We start from the raw sequence: 26,165 nt of genomic DNA on the forward strand, positions 1-26,165 counted from the left end.
TTATATATTTTAATTATAGAAATTATGGTATCAATTGACCTCAATTTTAAACATATTGTGTAAAGAAAGGGAATGTTAATCTTCTTTCTAAAACTATTTGAAAATGTTTAAAACTATATTGAACATGATGTAAAAATAATCCTCACAAATTCTTATTCATTTTTTTAGAATGGTACTGGAACTGTATGCTTCGTAACGGGGTGTACCGAACATTGTGTGTTGTTCTCTCTGTATTTAGTGCAATCGTTGTTTGGTCTGAATTAACATTTTTTACGCAAAGTCCAACTTTATCAATATTTGCTTTGTTTATTAAATCGGCCAGGGCTAGCTATAACTATATGGCTATTGAAGTAAGTATGGTGTTTTAACTCTATTTAATTGTTAATTATTTCGATAAGTTATTTAATTTTATGTTTTGGTTTTTATTTCTTTCATAAACTGATTCATATGCCATTGCTTTTCTTATTTTATTAATTCTATAAACTATTTTCATGCTTTTTACCTAATTTTTTCCTTAATGTTTAGTGCAATCACGGTTTGGTCTGAATTAACATTTTTTATGCGATGTCCAACTTTAACAATATTTGCTTTGTTTATTAAATCAGCCAAGGCATACTATAACTATACTGACATTGAAGTAAGTTGTATGTTTTAATTCCACTTAATTATTAATTGTTATTATAAGTTTGCTAATTTTGTTATTACATCTTAATTCTTGCTTAAATTGATTCATATACCATGATCATGCTTTATGCCTACTTTTTTTTCTTAATTTTTATGATTTTTTTCTAAATTGTATTTAGAGCCTACTTATAAAGTTGTATTCATTGTTCTTGCATAACTGCTTTTTATACTTAAATGTTTGTTGCAAGTTATACTAGTTTATTAGAAACAGAAATATGATTCCATCTTTTTTTGCATTGTTTTAAGCTTACTTTAGAACAGTTTATAGCTATATATGTGTACATTATTGTTGTTTGTAACATTTTAGTTACCATTCCTATTATGTACAAATGTGCAAAAATCAACATGAATGTATTTTGATATTGAAATCAAGTAAATGTGTGGTTTTATTATTATGTGTAGTGGTTTAATATTTCATTAAATAACTTTCGTCATATTAGAAGATTTCAAGCTGCTTTGAAATAATTTTGATCTTTTTTTTCATGTTGTGAAATTTAGATTTTAAACAATGTTAGACATTTTGGTCAGTTATCATTGTTAGTTTCTTATTGATCATCCAATTTCAATCCACAAAACTAATTTTCAATGCATAAGTAGCATGGAGACAACAATGCATTATAGAATTTGAAGTAGTATTTTGTAATTATTTACTTGAAACAGAATTGGATTTATTGGAACCAAATAATAAAATTTTTGAAATATTAGATTTCAGTTTTATCATGTGAAAGTCTTGCTATTACATACTTTCTTTTTATAATCGCGACACATTGTCACGGGGTAGCTTGTTTTCATTGTTGCATTCTTGTTTTTGATGAAGGGCTGTGAAGAATAATATGCCTCAGTCCATTGACACTACATGGACACACATACCATGCGTTTCTGTCATGAATTTATAAATGCTTGATTGTTTTAATGCAAATATGCAAATTTAGATAAATATAAGTGAAGACTAATTATGTTGCAAAAGTACTTTTTATGAAATATATAATTACATTTCACTTCTTTTTTAGGTCATATCTACTGCTACCATTGCCTATTTATGTGTGTGTGCTTATTACACTGTTTTTCGAATTAGAATATTAAATTATTATTATTTGGCTCCTCATCACCAAACTAATGAATATAGTCTTATATTTTGTGGAATGTAAGTTTCTCTTTATGTATCTTTTTTATGTTTTCTGAATTTGTTATTTATTTTTGGCATATCATTGCAGGGGGAGGGGGGAGGCATTGTAACTCAGTGGATCTTTATGACAGAAGTATTTTTTAAATGTAAGTTTGAATTTATGTCATATGACTGAGAATGAAGTCTTAGAAATAGAAAGCAGTTTTGATTTGGTAAGAAAGGTGGCATACGATATAAAAGCTTCTTGATTGACAAATATAAATTATTTTTGATGTTAGAATTTTTTTTTTAGTAACAAACCAGAAATGATAACCCAACTACTCGATCTATCAAAGAATTTGGTTTGTTAGCACTACTATTATACACTGAAGAGCCAGAAAAACTGGTACATGCGTGCATCAGGAAAGTTGTTAGATCAATTTTTACTGCTGCTACACTGGCAGGTTGTCAAGATTTAAGTAATTTTGAACGAGGAGTTAAAATAAAAACTAGAAATGGGGCAAAGCATCTTCGAGGTAGTGACGGAATTTGAATTTTCGAGTATGGCAATATCACGAATATGACATGAATATCGAATATCCAATAATTTACTTTACTTTATTTATTTTTGCTCACTGATTTATTTTCTATCTGATTTTTTTGTTTTTATTATATATATATATATATATATATATATATATATATATATATATATATATATATATATATATATATATATATATATATATATATATCATTTTTGTTAATCACCGAACTTTGAAAAAAGTAAGCAAGAGCATCAAACTGTCAGAGTGGAAAAGTAAGGAAATTCGATGAAAACAAAAGGAAGTGTAACTTTAAAAAATAATTCCAGGTTGTAACTCTACAACCCTAATGGAAAGGCAATCACTGAAGTAGATGTGTTTTGTCCCAGAATCGAAATATCTCTTAAGCGGAAAGTTGCAGTTCTTGAGTAGTTCATGAATGCTTCCAAGTATCTCCAAACTTTTGAGCATAAATGGGAATATTTGGTGAGCCTTGGTGCCGCGGAAGTTTTTATGCGTTCAACAAACATTTGTGACTAAAATGCTAGAAGCATTTACAGCATTAAATGAAAAATATGACATATTTTTTTCTATCTAATATTGATAGCATCATGATAGCAAACTTCTGGAGGAATGCGGGTCACATACCAAAACAAGAATTTTCTTTTTATAAAATTCTAGTTTTCTTTTACATCTTTACAATTTTGAAAAATTAGTGGATTTTTAAATTTTGCATTTTTTACTCTTTAATCAGAATTTTAAAATCTAAATGTTCTGTTCAGATTATAATTTGTTTTTTCAATTAAATAAGGTAATTTAAAACTTCTACTATCATTAACCAATAACTTTATAAAAATTATGAGAAAGCGAAAATATCAATTGCAATATTCCGTCTCTACAAACATGGAACAAGCGAAGTGAAGTAAAAGCGCTTAAAAATAAAAACATATAAATATTTTCGGTATGCATTATTATATCTTATTTAATATTTTTTTTAAATTTATATTTTGTACAGGTTGCTTTGTCGATTGACTCCACCTCTTTGCCTGAATTTCTTAGGCCTGATTCATCTTGATAGTCATGTTACAAAGAATTCTAATATTGAAGAAACATCTTATACTAAGGTAATTTTTACATTGAATAGCTTTAAGAAATTAAATAGAAGTTAATTTTGTAACTGTTTCTGATATAATTTCCTTTCATCCTTTTTTCTTCTGGTTTAGATAATGGGTCATATGGATGTAATTCCAATCATATCAGATGGCTTCAACATCTATTTTCCAATTTTAATCTTTTTTGTTTGCCTGGCTACTTATTTCAATATATGCAGTAGAATATTGCATTTCATTGGTTTTGAACAGTTTATTGGAGATGATGAAATGACTTCAGATTTAATTGAAGAAGGCAGAGAACTGGTTAAAAGAGGTTAGTATGTTTATTCAGTTCTATTTCACATAATGTAGCTTTGTGTTAAGGGATTTCAATTCAGTGTATTTGAAAAATTTTCATCAATATCAAAGGTTGCATACATTAGTCTGAATTTTTAGTGTATATATTATTTTATTAGTTATATGCTCTTGATTTATTATAAGCTATTTTTTAATAGGAAGAGCAACTAGCATGTATTAGCTCATATTATTACATCCAAATCCTGCTTTTTGATCAACCTTTATAAAAATTTCAACACCAAGTGTTTCTGTATATATTACATATTCTTTTCTAGCAAATGTAACAATGAGTCATAATTTTTTTCCAGCACTAATACAATTACAAGAGTCCCACAAACATGTATAATAATACAAACACAATATCATTAAATGAAACCTATAAAACATAATCATAAAAATAATTATAAAAGATAATCAATGTACCTAGATGGTTTGGTAGCAATTCTACCACTACGAGTTATAGATAAAGAGTTTGAATTAGAATTATTATAATATTATGTAGGTGAACATTTTGAGAGGTAGGGAGAAATGGATTATAATTTGAATTGTGAGGCTATCATTATTGTTATGCTGATCATTATCTTGAACACTGTTGCATGTACTCTGCTTATCACAAAAATCATGGTAATCAGGATTCACTTCGACATTTATCCAGATACTTGTCTTACGAATGTGATTTTTATTTCTTTTAACAACTCCCCCATTTTTTTCTCTAATCAGGTAAGATTTAAGGATTGAATGTTTTTTAACAATTACTGTAGGCTACCATTGTTCATAAGAGATAAATTCAGGTCTAAGATGAACTTGCAACCATAATAAATTTTTGCTTTTTGATTAACTCATTAACTCTGTTTGAGTTCTAGGGAAACATATTCTTAGATTTGTACTCATAAGCATCTGACTAGGTGAAATGTTTATGTTTGAAATAGGTATACATCTGCATTTAAGCAATGCTTCATTGATTTTCTTAATGCGCCTTTTGCTATATCTACTAATTTTTCAGCAAACCCATTTGATTTGAGATATCTAGAACCATTAGTGATGATTTCAAAACGCCATTCTTTTGAAAAATCTTTCATTGCCCAGCTACTGAAAGGAACATTATCACAAATCATAATCTTAGGTATTCCATGAGTTGCAAGCGTTGTCTTAAATTTACTTATAACTTCTGAACTTTTATTCCCTAAGTGAACAACATCCACCTATTTTGCTAAGTAATACCTGTTACTAAATAACTCTTATCGCCATAATCATAAATATCATGACCTGTTTTCTCATAAAGGAAGAGTGGGTATAATGTGACTAATAAGAGGTTCTTTAATTGTTTGAGATTTATACCAAACAATTAGATATCATTTTTCATGTCATCATTAATATTAAGTCAAAACATAACCTGCCTAGCTCTAGCTTTCGACTTTTCTTCTCTACACTGTTCTTCATGTAATAACAGAAGCATGTTTTTCCCTTAAAGATACTAGTATAGCAACTCTGCTATTAAGAAAACTAAATCGTGCTCTACACTTAATTCATACCTAAACTTAAATTAGACTTGACTTCTTTAGGAACTTTATCAGTACTATTTGACCATCCAGTTTGCCAATATTTTTGTGCAATTTTAAGTCCTTCATCTTTTGAGGTAGCCTCCTTAAACTCTTTTATTATTATTATGAGACATCAGTAACTACTTTGTTAAAAAAAACACGATTTCTATTGTTTCTTCATCAAGAATTTGAATTCCTTTATCGTTAAACGGACGAGGTAAAAGATAAGTTGTGTGCATAAATTTGCCTGATTAATATTTTAAATTTAACTGATACTTTAATAAGTTAATCTTTATCCTTTGTGCAATCTGATTAATTTAGCACTACATTTTATAACGGCAAAAAATGATTTAAATTGTTATAAGAATGCCAGCGCTTACCGTATGCTAGACGTTTCCCCTTCATATGTTTTCTGTTACATTCCCAGCAGGAGCTAATACTTCCCTCTTTTTTCTGTTTTTAAACCATTTGTTTGTTTCTTCTCTTTTATTTAAATGTGGCTCACGGGATCATACTGGCATAAGTGGAGCAGATCTTCTTGCAACAACATCAGCCTTTTGGCCTTGGACAATCTATGCTCGCATCTAGCTCAATTCGGCTGTTATTCCCAGGTCTATGGTTCTGACTAAACTTAGATCAGTCTCTCGAAGTATTCTTTCTTGTAGATTCGAGTCAGCAATTTCCAAACCAATTCTTTCTCTTACTACTGAATCGGACTTAACCAGTTTGTTTAGATCCTTAACAAATGCGGCGAAAGTCTCGCTTTCCGTTTGGCATGTTGATTGAAGATGAACCGTTCAACGACTGCATTCCTTTTTAGCATAGTGAACCTTTCAAATTGAAGAATCACTTTAATAAAGTTTTTTCTATTCCTAGTTGAGATATTAAAAGTTTTGAAAACTTCAACAGCCATTTCACCTGCAGCGTTCACGAAATAATCGGCCACAACAAATCCTGTCGATACTCTTACGTTCAGTGGTGGCGGGTTATTCGGCTGTACACAAGAAGAAGAAGCATTCACGAGAATCGCTACTTTTGTTTTAACGTCCTTACCTGATGCAATTAAACATATTTCAAGCAACTGTTTGAAACGACGCCAAATTTCGACCATGTTACCGATGAAGCTTTAAATCGGCAACATGGTGGTTGACAACCTTCGATTTTGCTGTGCTCTTTTCAAATTTACCGCATTGGATAGGGTAGATGACTACGCTATTTTTTATTCATTATATGCTTATGATTTTCTAGATATAAGGTATTTCTTTAATAGGAAGAAAAACTAACACCTATCATCTTATATCATAAATCTAAATTTTAACTGTTAATTAAGGTATTACCAGATGCCTTATAAATTTCAACACCAAGTGTTGCAATATATATATATATATATAGCAACACTAATATTAGAATAAATATATTCTGTAGCCACATAATTTCAAGATAACGCTGATAAATGCAATTGATGCTGATTATATATATACACTCTTCCTAACAATTTACTTAATATTTATTTTTGTGCATTAATTAATCCATCAATATTATCTTGAAATTATGCAGCTACACGGTATGATATTTATTCTGATATTAGTAGTTTTCTATGATAATCCTTAGAACTCTAACCTTAATTTCCATGTAGCAATCGCGACGACAATCTTTCAGTTCGGATTTATTTGGCTGGGTGGTGTCAACTTCAACTATGTTACGTAAAACATTATTTTAAATTTTAAAAAGCATATAATTTTTCAGAAAAGAATAGAAGGCAAAGAGTAGAGAATAGGGAACTACGTCGACGACAGTCTGGCAGACCTACTTCAAGTGCATTGTCAAGAACAAACAGGCGATCTGGTACCAGGGATATAAGTAAGTCAATTATTATATTTCAAAGCATGTAATTTTCTATTGTTCAGTTTTGGGCAATGAGAAAATGTTTTCAAATTGCTAGAATGAATGTATAAATAAATGCTTTGTTGGGATTGTTATAATTTTCTTTTTGTAAAAGTTAATGTTGAGATGAACTTTCAACTACAATATGTTCTTAAATGTCATATAGATGATTAATATAAAAGTAAGCTGTATGTTATTATATGCATGATAAAAATATGTATGCATATATGCATAATTACTAGCAATAACTAAATTTGTATGTACTTTCCATACATATACAGCATGTATGTGTTAACATGCATGCTGTATGCGTATGAAATAAATAAATCTCCTCTTACCCGCAAATATTAATAAAAAATTTGCAGGTATGTTTTTGCCGTTACATTGCATTTTCATATAATTTTAATTAATCTGCCTTTTCTGCCTACAAGGTATGACAAGTTCATCTCCAGAAGAAAACTCCCGCCTTGAACTTCTTAAAGATGTCGAGCCTATAGATTATACGGAAGAAAGAAGCCATTCACCAGAAGAATTTGGAAGACCTCTTCATTATGAGGAATATATGGGCGAAGATGGTAATACTTATCTGCGGTCATCATGGTCTCGTATTGGAAGACCACCTGCTGGTATATTTGATGATGTATAAATTACTACAAATACTGTTTATTAACATTTAGCAATATTTTTGTTTTTTATTGTTTTGTTCTTATTTGTTATTTATATATTTCAAACTCTTTATCGCCACTGTTATGAAATACCTTGAAGCCAAATTTTCGTGTTCAGATTTCATGTCAATTTTTCATCCTCATTGCACAAATAAATTTTTAAAAGAATATTTATTGCCCTTTAAGATATGAAACATGCTGTTTTCTCCACAAAATCAATAAACTAATTATGAATCATGTAATTTCTAAAAAAATTCTAGATGGTGTACATTTTGGTTGTTAAAATGACTAAATGCAATGATTTTAAACATATTATAAATAAAAATGTACAAATTTTTATTTTCAAATTTTAGAATCTGCAGTGTTATTGTTAACAATTTCGATATGGCAATTAGAAGAAAATATATTATTTAAGTTAATAAATAGATTCATTAAGTGTAATTTGAAAAAGGGAGAACATGTTGATAATAATATGATTATAAAACAATATCATTATTACATGTTATGCTGTACCATTAATATAATTATAGTTCATCTTATGATATTGATTGAATTTTAAAACAAGCTGCTTTGTTTCTATTTTATTTTTATTTTTCCTGTCACAGGAAATTTCAGATTCTTTTTTACTCATTTGGAAAGCTTAATGAAATACTTTTTCTTTTTTGAAGTTTCTCAAAATTTTCCTTGTACATACTTGTTTCCTTGTACATGACATCTGAATTTTGATTGTGTTGCATTCATGTAGTAAGTATCGATATTCTTTTTTCACATAAATATTTATTCTTCCAAAAAATATTCAACTTGATTAGTTGTATACTTTATGCACGATGAAAAATAACTTATTAAATGAAATCCTAAGTAGCTTACCAAATGTGGCTCTTGCGCCTAAAAAACCTCACAAATCAAATCAAATCAACCTAAGTAGCTTACAACTGATTTTTATTAGGGTCAAATTACTGGCTTAGGATGAAAAAAATTGTCGCAAAGCAATTAGTATTTTTTATAATTTTTTGATTGCTAATTACTGTGAAAAGTAATTGAAAAATTCTCCATGTTCAATTTAATCATAAACTGTAGATATAATATGTACACATTTTGCATATTTAGGATTGTGCATATTATTTTTTTTTGCAGTTTTTAGCTAATATTAATTATATGAGTTTATTATTATATACATCTATAGATTTTAAATAATAATTTTCTTTATATAAATTCTATTGTTGTCGGAAAGCGAAAAAAAAAAATCACTTCTGGCAGAAAATATGCTCTTTGAAGTATAATTAGTTACCCATGTATTGAATGCATATAATGATTGAGACCCCAAATTTTGGATCTCCATTAGACAGAAGGCCTTTCCCAAAAAATACAGAATATTATTTATCCTGTATTCTTTTATATTTGTTCCAGAATGTTAAATTTGACAGTTGAGAGCATAATAGTACAATTCCTGATATATTTTTTAAATAATATTGGTTAGTAATAATATAATCTGAATGATGACCAAGGAAAAGTTGTTTTTGAATTAAATTTTCGTTTGGTATTGATTACATCTCATTTTTAAGCAACTTGAAAGTTAGTTTGAAATGGAAATCGCAATTTTGAACCGTGGTTAGAAGATACTTAAGCCGACAATCTTCTCTTCAAACTTTTTTTTCCCGCCTCATCATTTGGATGATGTGAGACACGCGACGTAGGAAATAACTTACACCAAGCTCATATACAAGACCCTTTTTTTGGTAGAATCTGGTTTCGAACTGGAGCTTGGTTGTTCCACTGCCGATACCTGCCTCCATGTGTCGAATATAAATATAAGGCAGTATCAAAATATGGCAGCTATTACTTCAGTTAATTCAGCACATCAGTTGCGGATTTTCGATTAGGTATAGAAGACTGTTGCATAGGGCTACAAGCAGGACTATTAAAAAATCTACTATCCCAGTTGCCAAATAAATAAATTTGTTAAACAATACAAATTATGTGAATTTTAAAATTTTAAATTAATACTAATCTTTGTTAAGTACAATTGACCAAGTTTCTTATAATCTTACAGTGTGTTCAGTTTGTTATGACAGTATTTATAATCGCAAGTATTTGCTTAAATAACTTTTTTAACAACGTGATGGCCTTAGTCATGAGTCATGATAAATGAATAAAAAAGCATTTTCTCATAGTTACTAAAATAAGATATTAATCGAAAAAAAAATCATTAACATATTGTTTAAGTTAAACAGAGTGAACATGAAGTATGATTTCATACGCTCAGAAGTTTGTACTCAATTTCATATGAACCTGCAGACATTAGAGCTCAAATTGTTAGTTTTTGCTTGAAAAGTAATTATTTACCACTCAATTGATTTTCTTCTAGAGTATACAATATTAGCAATGAAGTTTATTACGTGTTACATTTAGCATTTTGAGGTTCATGAGCGTATTCATGAGAATGTCTTTTGATTAATTTAATATTTCTGAAAAAAAAAATGGAATCAAAATAAAAATGGCAGGACGGGGCATGTTGATCTTGTTTTTCAATGATGTTGACGACTAATATTTTTATCAGAGTCTTCGTTAAAAACAGAAAGAGTACGACAAATCGAGCTTTGACTCCCGGGACGTCAATTTTGAAGCAATAAAAGAGATATTTCATACAGAATTGTCGTATTCAAAGGTTGTTAAAAGTTTGGGTTACCTTTGCTTTTCCTAAAACGCTACTGCCAAAAAGCTTCAATAGCCGGGTGAGCCTATCAGCTACCAGCCAACACGAAAATCTTTTTAGTATGGTATGGAAAAACTTTTCAGGAGGAAGCATATCTCGCAGAATATGTTAAAAGATCGTCAGATGTTTATTTTGGTCTCAGTCCGAAAGAAGTGCGCAAATTTACTTATCAGTTACCTCTTTCGTTAAAGCGGAAAGTGTCTAATTCATGGAAGGGAAATCAATAAGTAGGCGAGGACTGGTTCAGCATATTTTTAAAAAGGAACTCTTCCTTGTCCGTTAGAAGGTCTGAAGCAACGAATCTCAGTCGGGCTGCCTCATTTAATAAAACAAACATTGCTGCATTTTTTTAACGCAATGTTACAACAAATACAGTTTCGTACTTGCGGACATACGGAATAGGGATCAGACATATTTCATATTCTATAGTCACTGCTCTCCCACTGGCTACCAATGAGATCAATTTACCAGCCGACTTTGCAGCTGCTGGAATAAGTCCACTAAACCCATACATATTTCTCAATTCGAAATTTCTTCCAAGTTACGTAACGGACCATCTTTAAGCCACATCTAATGTATCTCAGTGACTCTTTGTTTTTGAATTGCATTTAATCGTATCTGATGCCTACTGACCCCGACGATTATTAATTTTTATGGATTGTGATAACCATTCTCTTAGCATAGTCGGTGTTCATTCTGCCAAACAAAATTTAATAATGGCTACGTACTTTAGTACCATGGAAATTCCGTACTGGAAAGTTTACTCTTGTTCCATTTTTTTTTTTCCCTTTCTCTTATTCACTTTGTGCGATTTGGTGGTAAATCAGGAAGTAAAACGAGGTGAAATTCCAGATCAGAAGTACTGAAGCCGATAAACAAATATTTAGATGAATTGTTGGAATTTTTCCATAATATGGCAGAGGATGCAGACGAAACTCGTGAAAATAGAGTGGATCTAGAGTGCTTAAGCTATTAGGATGCAAATAGCTTAAGCAAAAGAATGCTATGATTTTTTTTTAAATTTTTTTTATTTGGAAATTTGAAGCAGCTTAATCACTCTCATCGATGGAAATAATTATAGGAGACTCTACTATAAATTTCCGTAACATAGCTCTGGATTTAAAAGTTATAAGAGATTATTTTAATATGAAGGGCAGTGCGTTTAGTTAGGGAAACATTAAAAATAAATCTTATGTCAAGAATAAGATGGCAAGTTTGAAAAAAGACAAAGGGGGAAAAAAGAAATTAATAGGCGAGATATCTGAACATACGGGGTTAGCTGCAAAAAATGAAATGGAAAAAGTGTTGAAGAGCATTCTCGATCGCATTCATATGGAGATCAGTGAAATATTTTTTTTCAGTTGAATGAAATAAATCACAAGTTAGGTAGATTCCTATAGGAAGATGAGCTATTGCAATGTTTTTCACAACAAGACTTCGGGGAAGTTTGTGCAGTTCTTCACCGATCATGGTGGTCCCTAGAAACCCAAACCACCCTTCATTCAAAAGTGTATACGTTTTACGCTTTGCCCATGTTATCTTGTGAACAAGGTAACTAGAGTAATTTTATTTGGACTTTAATCGACTTGAAATATGTTTAAGAAATGTAAAAATCTCATATTCGTTCGTAAATGGATCCTCTAGCTCAAAGTGGGTAAAATGGATGAAATTTTCATTTTGATATAACTTCCTTAATATTAAAAATAGAAAAATAAACCAAATTAGCGCATCATTAAGACGAATAACTTTTGTATTTTTTTTTTAACTGCAATATCTTAAAAGCTAGGGGCTGAAAAGCGATTTTGAACCCCTAGCAGGCCCTTTGGTTTGGTGTCTGCCGCATTAATGAGAGTATAATGAATTAAAAAATATTTTAATAATAAAAGACAAACATTATTGCTTGAACACTCAATTATGGATACTTTTGGCCGACTAATAGCAATTAGCAGCCAAAAAAAGATCTGCAGATGTCATGTTAGTCAGATGGCATGTGGTTGAACGTTAGTTTGCCAATGACATGCTGATAATAATAAATACAATAGCGTCAAAGGATATTTTTTAAAACAAGAAAAAAAATACCTGATGATAAATTTCCTTTTACTCCAATTAGCTGTTATAATTGAAATATTTAAATGCGTAACAATAAGATCTTAGTTCCAATATTAATTTAGAAAAGCAGACAATTTTTTTTTCTTCCATTATAAATGAAAAATCAAGCAATAAATTCAGTCTTTCTAACATAAAATGTTACTGTTTGCATTTAATTGAAAGAGCAATATTTGAAAACGGTGGCTAATATCTTCAAATGTGTTTAAAATGCAGAGATAAATTTTGGGTTCTTGCTGACTAACACAAATTTTGGGCATTGGCTAAAATCTACAAGGCATAATATAATAATAATATTTTAAAATTATTTGTACTTTGATATTATTTATTTTTCATAAATGCTAAATTATTCGATAGCAATATAAAAATTACCTATGATTGTTTCAATATGTAATATTTCATTTTTATTTCACCGTAAACGAAGTGTAGAAAAAGTATTTTAATCGTTAAAAAAATTCAAACTCGAGATTTTGATGAAATTCTTTGTTTCAGACCTGCCCGAGTCCGAAAAACATATTTTTGGCTTTGGAGTGTCTGTCAATCAGTTTGTCTGTAACAAAGCTAATTCAAAAACGCTTTGAAGTAGACAAATGAAATTTCGTATACGGTCTTTTCACGAAATTTGCAGACTTCTTTCAAATGTTGAGCAAAATCTGTTCAGAGGAAGTCCGGCTGTTTGAATACAAATAGACTCAGTTATTACAAAGCGCAAAGAACCATGTAAATAAAATTTGGTACGCATGTTTAGCATCTAAAACTGATTCGTATCAAATTATGAACCAAATCTGACCAGCGGTTGACCATCTCTCGGTCTGACCTTTCTCATGCATGTAAATGCAATAATTCATAGACGCAGTGACATAAATCAATGAAATTCGTTATATTGTCTGATTATGATTGTCAAATTTTGGTGTGAAACGGTCTGCAAAAAGGTATTCAAAGCACGTTTTCTCAAAATAGATTCAGTAAAAATGGTAAATTCATGCCAAATATCTATGATTTGGGACTACCTTGCATACCGTTAGTGAACGCCGTTCAAAGTATTCGTGACCTTATCCAAGATCCCTAATTTTATGTAGGGAGAAGTGGGGGTGAATTAATTGGAGGATATGCGAGAATGTTTCGGAAAAACCATTCCCGTTGATTTTTGTGTGAGGATTGAAAGGAATTAGAAAATAGTAACTTATGTGAGATGGAATCTACCTTTCCTTTCCAGGCCAGACTGTTTGACCTACAGCTACCAAATTTGGTACATGTATACCTTGGAGGTCGGGAATGTGCATCTGGGGTCCTTTTTTTTTTTGAATTTTTGAATTAGAATTTTAATTATTAATTAAAAACTAACTTTCCGCCAAAAAAATCTTTTCATTTTCCCCACCGCTAAATGAGTAATTTTCCCCACACTAATGAGGCTAGGCTTAACATTTTTCCGCCGATTATTTCAAACGATTCTGTTTATTTTCTTAATGTTTGATGCATTTAAAATAAAACAGAATAAAGGAAATTAAAAATTTCTAATCCGCATAGCGTTACCCCAACTGGCGTAGAAAAATACACACATTTGCATTACCGTAACTGGCGTTGAAAATTCACACATGCGCATTGTGTTCTGATTGTTGACAACTATTATCAACGGATGCGGACTTGATTTAAATTATTTTTTGGTTAGTTGTATGCTTTTGTAATTAAATTGTATTTATGTTTGTTATGTATTTTTTGTATATGCTTATAGTTTTAAATACATCGTTTTTTAAGTAGTTTTTTTTAACTTGTTTTCAACCGATTATTTGAAACGATTCGTTTTATTTTCTTAGTGTTTGATGAATTTAAAATTAAACATTGTTAATTAATCTATCTGCTCGTGATGAATCTGAGAAAATTTTGTCGACAAATTCTTGAGATATTACATAAATTAAGAAAGATATTCTTTAGTGCCCATAAAGTTTAAACGCTCAGTGACTCTGTTTTCAGTAATCATATTATTAAAAAAAAAATGCTTTGTTTCAATAAAAAATATTATTATATTAATTGCAGATTAATCCTTTCCACTTTAATTTAAAGCATAAATTCTAACAGAAAATTAGAGAGATGCATATTACGTTATGACTGAAGGCCTTTATAATATTATGAGTGAATTATATGACAATCAAAATTTGAAGTTTTAAAATATTTTGATGAAGAAGCTATTAAAGTAGGAATTGCATAAAATATTTAATTATTAAAATTTTAACGAACATTAAGATTGGTGAACCGGATGGTCGCCAAAGGCGGCTAGTTAAATTAAATTAAGATAGAATTATTTATTCTTATTATATTTTTATACTAATTATTCGTGTAATTTTTGTAAACTGATAATTTTTAATGTTATATTTGTTTTGTAAGCTATGAAATCATTACCTAATAATTATGATTAATTTTTAGCAGTTTTATTATATTAGACATTTTTTTACAAAATACACATATTAAATAAAAAAAATACAAACATTTTCACAAAGTTAATAAAATAAAAAATGAAACTAAAATATATTATGTAATGATGCATCCAGTCACATTTTGCAATCTGCAGCTTTTGCACATCTTTATAAAATATTTCTTTGAGAAGCTGCTTTTATGTAACTCCAATAAGTATTAGTGCTTTTGCATTTCGTTTCATGGTTATTGTTTTTGTTGTTGCAGTTCTTGTTACTTACAGAATGCTGACATAGTTCAGTTTCCCGACTAACTTCTTATTTGTTTCCAGGTCTTGAAAAATAAATATTTTGCAGTATAGAGTAAAATTACTTTAATAGAAGTCTTAGTTTGTTATTTATTGACTGTGTTATCTTTGATTTTTCATGCTTTTTTTTCTTCCTATATTTGATCGACAGTAAATAAATCCAAAAAAAAAAAAAAGGAATAAAGATTTGTGTATATATTAATGGGAACAATGTTTTTTCTGAAAATAAAAATGAAAGCCTATTAGCGATTGGTTTTAGAAATAATTGCATCATTCATTGTATCTAGTGTCAAATAATAAACTTTTCTTATTTTTAAAAAAAAAGAATATTTTCGAAATAAGGAGTGAGTTTTCTTTATAAATCAAATAATACAAACTCATTTATGAGTTTAGTATAGAAGGACTTATGATGTGGTTGCGTGCGGAACTATTATCTCTAAATGTATGACAAAGAATTATTAAATTCGAAATATTGTCATTATTAACCTTTAAAGCGATTGAAAAATCTCGATTCAATTATTATGTTATGAAGTATTGACAAAAATACATGAGTAGCCGTATTATTTCTTCTCTTTTGTTGGCACAGACTTATTTTTGGACAACTTCAAAATTTGATCAGTTTGACATTTTGATATAAGAAATATATTGGAAATGACAAGCAGCTCAAACTTTCATAAATTTTGAGAAACTTTGAAAAACAAATTAATATGTGTGTATCATTTTTTAATATCATTTTATAAATTTATACCATATTTCATTAACAAAACAGGCGCATTTGAATATTTAATTGTATTTTTACTGAAACATTAATTCGTAAAGGAATTTTTTTTCGGAAATCAACAAATAAATTTGAGGCACTATAAATATTTGTAAATGTTCTCTGTAAACCTTCTCCTATTCTGTAGAATGTGTTAAATTTTCATGTCTTTGAAGGCTTCAAAATAACGTTTATTCTACTTCTCATTTTTATTATGAAAGATATTGATGTTTTAGTGTTTATTTTAAAATATTCGTGTATAACTTGTAAAAATTTACATAATTTATTGCTTGTTTTGCTGTATCTCTTAACACTCATATATATAACAGAAATCTCATGAATAGTATGTTACCGAGTCAGAAAATCCGCATGAAAATGTTTGTATTGTCTGATGTGAATTAAGTATTCGAAAATATATAACATGACCCAGTGTAATAATGTTAGTTTATTACCAAATTTTCATTTGCCATTAGTCTATTGTAAAGTAATAAAAGTATTTTGCAGAACTTACCGTAAAAACTGACCCGGATTGTTCTTTTAAAATTAAGATTGCTGTGTTAAAATTTAGGGTTAATAGTTTCTATGTAAATATGTACATGTATTAAGTCATTGTGTTTTACTATGCTTTCTGATGTACATATCTGTAAGTGAATGTTAAATGTAAATTTTCATGCTGTTTTTTTTTTTTTTTATTTTTTTATTTATTTATTTGATACTGTTTTAAACGTTTGTGGATTTCTATGACATAGTTGTGATTAGTTTATAATTAAACCTTTTGTTTCTAGTCAAAATGTTTACAATTTTAGGAAAAATTAGGTCATGTATCATTTTTTATCAGATTAAAGCTGAAAAACTTTTTGAAATTTAATTTATGTTTAAGCATCGAAAATTAATTTGTTGAAAAAAAATCTCTGTTGCTTTTTGCATAAATTTGCATTTTTCACGTTTTTCTTCTTTTTTTTTGCATTATTTTGTTAAGTTTATATTGTTTTTTTATTATTATAATTCATATTCAATTTCAACTGTAAATATGCATACTTGTTCAATATTAGAATTCTGTAATAGAAATATCCAAGTTAAAAGATCCAAGAAAAAATAAATATCCAAGTTATGAGTATCTTTAGTAGTTTTGTTTAAAGATTAAAAATGGCATATATTACAAAAATCAAGATGTATTTTTTTAAAACATTATTATTTTTCGTCTTATATATTCTTACTATCCCATTTTCTTAATATTCTTTCTTGTCTTTTAATGATGTCTTCAACATGGATTAAAAACAAACATATTAAATTGTTTGTGTGCAGATGGCCAGATCAGTCTTCTGCTTAAAAGCATCGATTTGAAAATTCGTAGAGTAGAACTGATGGTGTACTCAGATTTAATTAATTCATGCTTGCTGTTATTGTTGTGGCCAATTCGTATAATAGCATACAGACGTTCTTGTTGTCATAACCTTAGCAATTAAAAAATTTATTTTATATTTGTAGTCTTTATCAAGTATTTAGAAAAGATTTACTCTTGTATGAGATTAATGTCATGTTACATGAATAATGGACTATTTTTGCTTATTGTTGTTTTCCAAAAAACATTGAAATATATTTACTGAGGAGAACATAAAAAGGTGAGAAACTAAGGTTTAAAGACTACCATTCATAACCTTGTTAATTTGCCTTATTTACGCTATTTATAATTATTGCTTATGAAAATTAAATAACGTGATACAAAGCTTAAATGTTTCCTATACTGAACTGGCAAAGCCTGTTTAACAGCAATACAATAATTAATTTTAAAGCAATTTTTCATTTAATAGTACAACATGATCCTGCTATTTGACATATTTCGATAGCAGTTTTCCAAAAACTGTTCCTACCTAAATAGATATGATGTGATTCTGTGCGCTTTGCCACTCTTACAAGAAGGATTTATTTAAATTTTCAACCAGAAGGATTTTTTTAAGTTTTTAAGATGTTTGAAATGGTTTATTTCTTTCTAAACATATGAAATTTTGTGCATGGACATTTCTTTTAACGAAGTGAATGCATCCTTATGCATTAAAATAAATGATGAGACAATTAATGATTTTTATTGGAGATTTATGTTACTGGTCCTCTTGTAAAATACTTTTAATAAAAGTTTAAAATAAATTTATATTTGTAATTATTGATGTTAATTTCTTTTCAGATTTTTGAATATTTTTGAACATGAATTTTGCAGTATACTGGCTATTAATTACTTTTTGTATTGCATTTATATTCTACTTAAAGAAGTGCATTGTTTTTGTAAACGTATTTATTAACTTTGAGCTATTTTAAACAAGTTTTTCAATTCAGTGAAGCTCAATCCTTTTTGGATATTGTCATAGTAATATTACGTTATTTTTCATATATCTTCATGTTTTTGTAAATTAATTTAAATTGATCATATTTACAAAATAGAATGCATCTCATTCTAATGCATTAATTAGTTTTATAAGCCACATCTCTTTGCCTTGTATTCATGTAGTAATAACTGTAATATGTAATTTAAACTGATTAAATATTGATTTCAAATGTGTAAACATTCCATTCTGTAATTTGTGGATAATAAAGGGCTTTTTTTCTGATATTTTTATCGTTACTTTTTGTAAATGGAGGATTAGAGTAGTTAGCTGCCTTACAATTATCAAATATATTCTTTGAACTTAACAATTAAAAAATAATAAAGAAAAGAATACTATATATTGAATACATACATACGTACATACATACAATAAATAACTATGGTTTCTTATGGCACTTAGACAAGCGCGCTGTTACAAGGACAGCGATTTAAGCCGATAGGGCGTGCGTCTCTTGTTTTAGTAGCGCCAACTAGAGCCAACAGTACGACTTTGCCACTCAAACATCACTCATTCACTTGCACAACCCCTTTTTACAGGAGGTTACATTCACAGAAGGAACAGAGGAAGAACAACCATCCTCGAACCCAGGACGCCCTTATCACAGGGAAGACGCGCCACCCCTATGCCAGGATGCCGGCATAAATAATTGTAAAGTGTGTATCTATTTTAGAAAGGCAATATAATAACTTGCTGTATTAAATTAGCGATTATATTGTGCATTAAACATCAAATCAATACAATCTTACATAATTAAAGAAATATCGATAAATGGAAATATATAGCAAATTACTTCATGTTTAAAGATTGTATGCTTAAAAATGTTGGAGCTTTTCTGTCAGATAAACACGTAGTTCTAAATTTAATGTGCCCATTTTTTGTAATTATTTTTTAACTGTTATTTTTATTTTTGCTTGTATAAGAATTCTTAATTAGAAAATTTTTTTAAACAATATTGTTCGTGCATTTTATAATGAATAATTTTTATTAAAATTTAAATGACATTTGGGATTTCTTACCATATCTTTATATGAATGACATATGTGATTTCTTAGCATATACATATCTTGTTCTTAATGGTAAGAATTTATGTTAATAAAATTTATTATAGCTGGAGACTTCAGAAACATTTAAACAAATATTAATTTCATGTGTTGTTTTGACTATAAAAATGTGAATCATAAGTCATTGAATCTTACATTTTTTATTTGTGTATGTGTGTGTGTGTGTGCGTAGCGAGGCAAATTAGATTTTGCTAATAAATTAAAGTCTTTAATTATTTAAGCTGGACACGTCATTTTTTGCTTTGACTTTCGAAATTAATTAAACAAAATTATGCTCTTCTTTGGAATTGTTATCTCATTACAGGAACAAGACTTTTGTACTTAAATAAATCTGCCAATAATCTTTAAAATAATTTTTAATTTATTTTCTTTAAAATATCTTCTAACCATTTTATATCACTAAAAATGTGGAGAAGTTTATGCATCCAACATATATATACTGGATACATATGAACTCAGTTTGGCGGAATAACCAAAATCATTCACCCATGGTGATTCAAACTAGAGTTTATGAATTCACATGAAACTTTTTTCAAAAGAAAAGAAGCAATTTCTCTTTAATTCTGTTGTACAGACTTCGTATAAGAGTTACGCAAATTTCTGGACACATGTATTGATTGATGCTAAATTTTATCTTTTCATATGAGTGAAAGTGTAATCGAGGGCAACATGTTAAAGCCAAGTAATGTATCATCAAATAAATCGAACTGATGTAAAATAAATGCTGAAAGTTCGCAGAAATGGATAGCACCTTTTTATAAAACATTTTTAGGGACATTTATGTTGTTTTTTTATAACTGTCGTTTATTTTTATACAAAAATCAATTTTAGAAAAAATAATAACGCTAGAAAATATTTTTAGCTGACAGATATCTATGATAATAATAATAAAATATATCTATAATAATAATAATAAAGAGTTTTATTTATTTTTTTATCAAATTTAAATAATGTTTTCAGACAATGTTTTGAAATTATGCCAGCTGTGTTTGACAACTGTCCTCAATTTTTAAACAGTATTAAGTAATTTTCCTCTTACATAAAATTCCGCAATCAGAATGCCTATATGAACTGCATGCGGTTGAAAGCAAGAGGCAATTTGGGCATTTCAACATGATTGATGTCAGATCGTGAACCAAGCTAGAAATCGAAATATAATTGAGAGCATAACATGATTCTTTACTATGACGACATGCGGGCAGTCAATGTTATAGTAGAAGTCTGAATTACACTGGCTAAGCCAGTTTTATTGCACAATGGTAGAGAATTAATTTTAATAAAAGAAGTTGTAGATATTTTGTATTAAATTCATTTTAGAAACAATGTAATTAACTTCTTAAGAAATGTATTTTAAATTAGAAAAAATATACATCTTGGGTTAATAGCTCAATTAAGAAAACTGATTTCCAAACTGAACCACCAATATCTTTAAGCCCAATGAAAGTAAAAATAGTTTTAATTCTCAAATTCACATCTGCATGCAATATATAAATCAAAATTTAACATTTTACACATTATATCATTTTTTGTTTTGTTTCTTCCTCATATGTAACTTTAGTTTCGTTCTTCTTCAGCTAGCATTTTATGTTTTTAATTACTTTATTTTTAGATAAATCCCTTACAGGAAAACTGTCTGCAGTGATTCTAATAACTGGATTGTGAGAAAATTTCTGTATCTGCAGATCTTCACCGATCCTGGCTCTTAGGATCCAAAACTATCCATCGTTCAAAAATTATATATATATATATATATATATATATATATATATATATATATATATTAAATAATTTTATATATATATATATATATATATATATATATATATATATATATATATATATATATATATATATATATATATATATATATATATATATATATATATATATATATAATATATGCGTGTAACGTTTTGCCCATGTTATTTTGTCAACAAGATAACTAGATTAATTTTGTTTGGATTTTCACTTTCTTGGAATAGGGTATAAAAAATGTAAAAACCTCGGATTAGTTCAGAAATGAGCCATCTATCTCAAAGAGGGTGGAAATAGTGTGAGGGCTGAAATTTTCATTTCTTTATAACTTCCTTAATATTGAAGATAGAAAGATAAATCAAATTAACTTATTAAGATGAAAAACTTTAAATACAAAAGTTTTTTGGTAGATGCAATTGATTAGAAGTAGGGGCAAAAAGAAAAAAAAATGAATTTCAAACTTTAATTAAAGTTTGAATAAACTTATTTAAAAAAATGAAGAAGGAGAAAGATTTAATGGCAACATTATGTAAAAATGATCAATTAAAAATTTTTTAGAAGCTGCATGCATTTTAGTTCTTTAAAATATATTTAAATTATAATTAAAATTATTAAAATATTATTATATATTAAAATATATTATTACAACTTGGCACCAAAATGTCACCATGTACCCGATTCTCCTGTATGACCATTTCTCTTTTAAAGTGAAGTGAAGTTATTTTCTAAAATTATATTTTCTGCGTGACAATATACACAAAAGCGAAAAATCATTCATGCACTCACTGGTTATGGGATCTCATTAACCATTAGAGATTCATATGATTCTCAGGTGTTTGTTTCTTGGTAGTAGATTTTTTTAAATGTGATAAAATACTGTCAGAAAGATTTAATTTACACTTTATTATAAAAAATTAATTATGAAGCAGATTATTATAATGATCAACCAATTTCCTAATCGGATATCAATTATCTTGCAAAAATTTAAAATAGGTTGTTTCTCATATTTTGAATTACGTTTTACAATGTTTATTATATAAAGACTAACTTTTTATAAAATTCTGCATATTTTGTGCCATGAAAATAAATTTTGTTAAACACATTCATTATTCCGGAGCTTTTGTTAATTTGGCAGTGGTTTGATATCTGCCGCGTTACCGAAAGTATACTATATTAAAAAAAGACAACTTTTATAGCGTTTCCCCAAGTGTGGGTATATGTATTAAACGCTTATAGCGATTAATCATTAAATATATCATGTTAATCACTATGATCGCCAGTGGCATGCAGATAATACAAAATTACTGAAGTATATATTTTTAAAACTTCCCTTTACTTCAGTTTATAGTTATAGTTAAACGATTTAAATCCGCAACATCCGAGATCTTAATTTCAACATTAATTGAGAAAAGCAGACGATTTTTCCAATCAAATGATAAATTCGTACTTTCTATTATAAAACGGTATTTTCTGCATTTAATTGAAAGATGAATAATTACAAACGATTATCAATTTTTTTTCAAATATGTTTAAAATACTACGCTATCTTTAAGCACAATTAAAGTAAAAATATTTGTAATTCTCACATTCACATCAGCACTTAATATATAAATCAAAATTTAGCATTTTACAAATTATATCATTTCTTCATTATCTTTTGATGTAACTGTAGTTTCGTTCTTCTAGAATCAACATTTGATGTTTTTAATGACCTTTATTATTAAGTAGATTCTATATACAAAAACTATTTGTTGCAATGGTTCTAATGACACGACTTTGGGAAAATTTCTGCAGATCTTCATCAATCAGAGATAAACTTTTTGTTCTTGTCAACTGATACAAATCTTTGGGATTGACTTAAAAACTTTTTTTAAGTTTTTCAATAATGTAAACCTTGTAACAAACCTGTATTTGTATATTATTTTTGTAATAACTTTTTTTTACCTTAATATTATTTATTTTGCAATAAGTATTGAATTGTGCAATAATAACAAATTCATTACCTATGGTTGCTCCAAAATTTATTCCCCCCCCCCTTTTTTTTTCTTCTTTTAATGTTTAAAAGGAATTTGAAAGCAATAGTTTAGATGAAAAGGAATCTACCTTTGAATTCTAAGTTGCAGAAAGGAATTATTTATTTATTTATTTTGCTTGTTCAATTTAATTTTTGAGGACTATCTGCGATTTTAATTCGAGATAATAGTATCCTTACTTTAACTAGTCCAAATCAGGCAAACTCTTTATGGTCCAGTCTGAGAAATTTTTTAGCAGCAACAATAACAATTTTAAAAAAATATCACCTAATTTTATCTGTCGACTATTTTAATAAAATTATTATAGTAAAATTTCGTCAATCATCTTCCTGAGAGTATAATATCCATTTTGCTCTTGCTACTTACTTTAAAACAATGTAGAAATTATTAGTCTTATATTAACCTTTTCAACTGCACAGGGAATCATCATTATTATTATCATAATTATATTTTTGCTCGATATCAAAACCTGCCTTTGATACCAAATGAACTCCATTAAAATACTCATAGTTTCGTCTTTTCAAATATATTTTATTTTCTTACCAATAGATGGCTGTACGATCGACATTATAAATTGGGGAAAATTGTCCAAAACTTTATTCAGCAAAAGATGTCAAAATAAACATCACTTTTAATATAATTTAAATGAAAGTACATGCACAATTTCATTCTTATTATTTTTAAATATTTTTAAAATTTTCATTCAAGCTGTTTTCGAAAAATATTTATTAAATTTTTTTTGGAATTTTATATTTTCTGAAATATTACAATTCCACTCGGTATCAACTGGGTTAAATGACCACAACTCAAATGGTCTTGAAGGCTGTACGTGTTGTATTTATGCTTACGTTCGTTTAAAGTTTATATTAGTTCTTTCCTATTATTTTTGCAATTTTAAATTAATGTTTAAAACTAAATATCAACGAAATTTTAATGTGATGTTTAAAACTAAATATCAAATGCGTAATTTTACTAATATACCAAAAGAGAAATCTGACAATTTTATTAATCAATAAAGCAATTTATTTATTGATGAAGGGAGAGTTATCATACATTTAATTAGAAGATTTTGATGAAGAAATTGTTCAAAAATTGCAAAAAATTTATCGAAAATAAATGACAAGTTATTAATAAAGGCAAATAAATTAAATAATAATTATCTGTTGGAAACACTTCGATTGCATTAAAGTAGATAATGTTCAACGGGAAAATTTTGATGAAATTATACAAGATTTGGAAATTTTTCAAACTAGGAAATAATTTTAAATAGCCCAGATCTTGAAGTAGTTCAAACTCAAAGTAAAGTAAAAAGAGATGGGAAAAAAAAAAAAAAAAAAAAAAAACCTCCGAAAACTGGATATTTTTTTTTTTTTTTTTTTTTCAATTTTCAAAAAACGATTTTACTATCCACCACTTGATGTACTTACACAATAGGAGTATTTAAAACTATTATTTTGTAATAAAGTAATTGAAAATCTTGTGGATCTATTTAACCTCTGTTCAAGTGAGAAAACAACAAACTCCATTAGTACAAATAAGACTGATATGGAGATATTTTTAGGCATTCACTTTTTGATTGGGCTGATACCAATGATTACATGTAAATAAAATATTAACTAGAGAGATTTGGCAAGATTTCTCTTTATTGCTGATAATATGTTTCGTAATCGCTTTCAAACCTTTTTGTAAATAACAGCAGCAGCAGCAAAAAAAAAAAAAAAAAAAAAACTAATGGACAATCAAGGTTACAACAGATTGTTTAAAATAGGATAAATTATTGATGCACTTCGTGGTAATATGAATAAAATTTTCAAGGAAGAACAATCAGCATGAATTTATAATCCGAAATTCGATGGTAATATCATTATAATTTAGTTTGGCTAATTATAATTCGATAGATAAAACAGCTAAGGCATTCAGTTTTTCTAAATTTAAAGTATAAATTTATTTATTTTATTTTTTATTCGTTTATTTTTTATCTACTGAATTATTTTTCTTTAGATGCGACTGTAATTATTTTGATCAATAAAAATTTCAAAACAATAAAAAAATCTGGAAATAAATTATTTTTAAATAAATATTGTAATATTTGCCTTATTGTATTCTGGACGGCAAAATTCGAAAAGAAATTATTTCATCAAATAAATAAATGTAATCAATATAGTTTTGCAAAATCTTTCAGAAGTTCGTTCTCGATCAACGTGAGATTATTATATTAAAAACTCTAAGATGCCATCTCAAATTTCGAAACTTTTCAAAAATTAAATTGTGACATTATAGATCACGTCTAGAAAATATTCAATCTGGAAATATCCTTCAGCAGATAAAATCGACTAATCCGTCCTTTCATTATTACAAAATTGTTTCGATTTTACAAAACAATTTTAAAAAACATGTAAAAGTTTTTTTTCCTTCTGTTTGACAGAGCCACACCTATAGTGACACCCAAAATTGAGTATACACTATACTCTTTCTTCTTTAATTTTATTCTTTTTGATCTTAACATTTAACATTAACATTAAATTAACATTAAATTTGGTTGTATTCTTGTGAGAAGGGTAGGATTTTGTCATATCTTTGCATTGATTTTTTTGTTGTCAAAGGTAGTGATTATGAATACTTTTAGAATGGATAAAGCTACATATGTCAACGAATATATATGGCTGCATTCTTGTGGGAAAGATAGGAATTGTTATATATTTGCGTTGATTTCTTGTTGTCCCCAGATATTGATTATGAATACTTTTAGAATGGATACGTCTACAATGCTA

General features: G+C 28.0%; 1 protein-coding gene across 2 annotated transcripts in view; it reads left to right on the plus strand.

Annotated features, from left to right (window-relative positions):
- Positions 1 to 18,489, plus strand: part of LOC129958130 (G-protein coupled receptor-associated protein LMBRD2-like) — a 44,317-nt gene extending 25,828 nt beyond the window's left edge. The window contains exons 10-17 of one of the 2 annotated variants that reach the window (XM_056070330.1): positions 169 to 350; positions 1,695 to 1,828; positions 3,350 to 3,458; positions 3,558 to 3,759; positions 7,070 to 7,183; positions 7,639 to 7,833; positions 8,541 to 8,616; positions 18,347 to 18,482. In XM_056070330.1, coding sequence (XP_055926305.1) covers positions 169 to 350; positions 1,695 to 1,828; positions 3,350 to 3,458; positions 3,558 to 3,759; positions 7,070 to 7,183; positions 7,639 to 7,833; positions 8,541 to 8,584 — 980 coding nt within the window. In that variant the 3' untranslated portion in view covers positions 8,585 to 8,616; positions 18,347 to 18,482. Of the gene's footprint in view, positions 1 to 168; positions 351 to 1,694; positions 1,829 to 3,349; positions 3,459 to 3,557; positions 3,760 to 7,069; positions 7,184 to 7,638; positions 7,834 to 8,540 lie in introns of both variants that reach the window. The other variant, XM_056070329.1, reaches the window with a different exon arrangement.
- The last annotated feature ends 7,676 nt before the right edge of the window (positions 18,490 to 26,165 follow it).

This window comes from Argiope bruennichi, chromosome X1 (genome assembly GCF_947563725.1).
Source record: "Argiope bruennichi chromosome X1, qqArgBrue1.1, whole genome shotgun sequence".
NCBI classification, from domain to species: domain Eukaryota; kingdom Metazoa; phylum Arthropoda; class Arachnida; order Araneae; family Araneidae; genus Argiope; species Argiope bruennichi.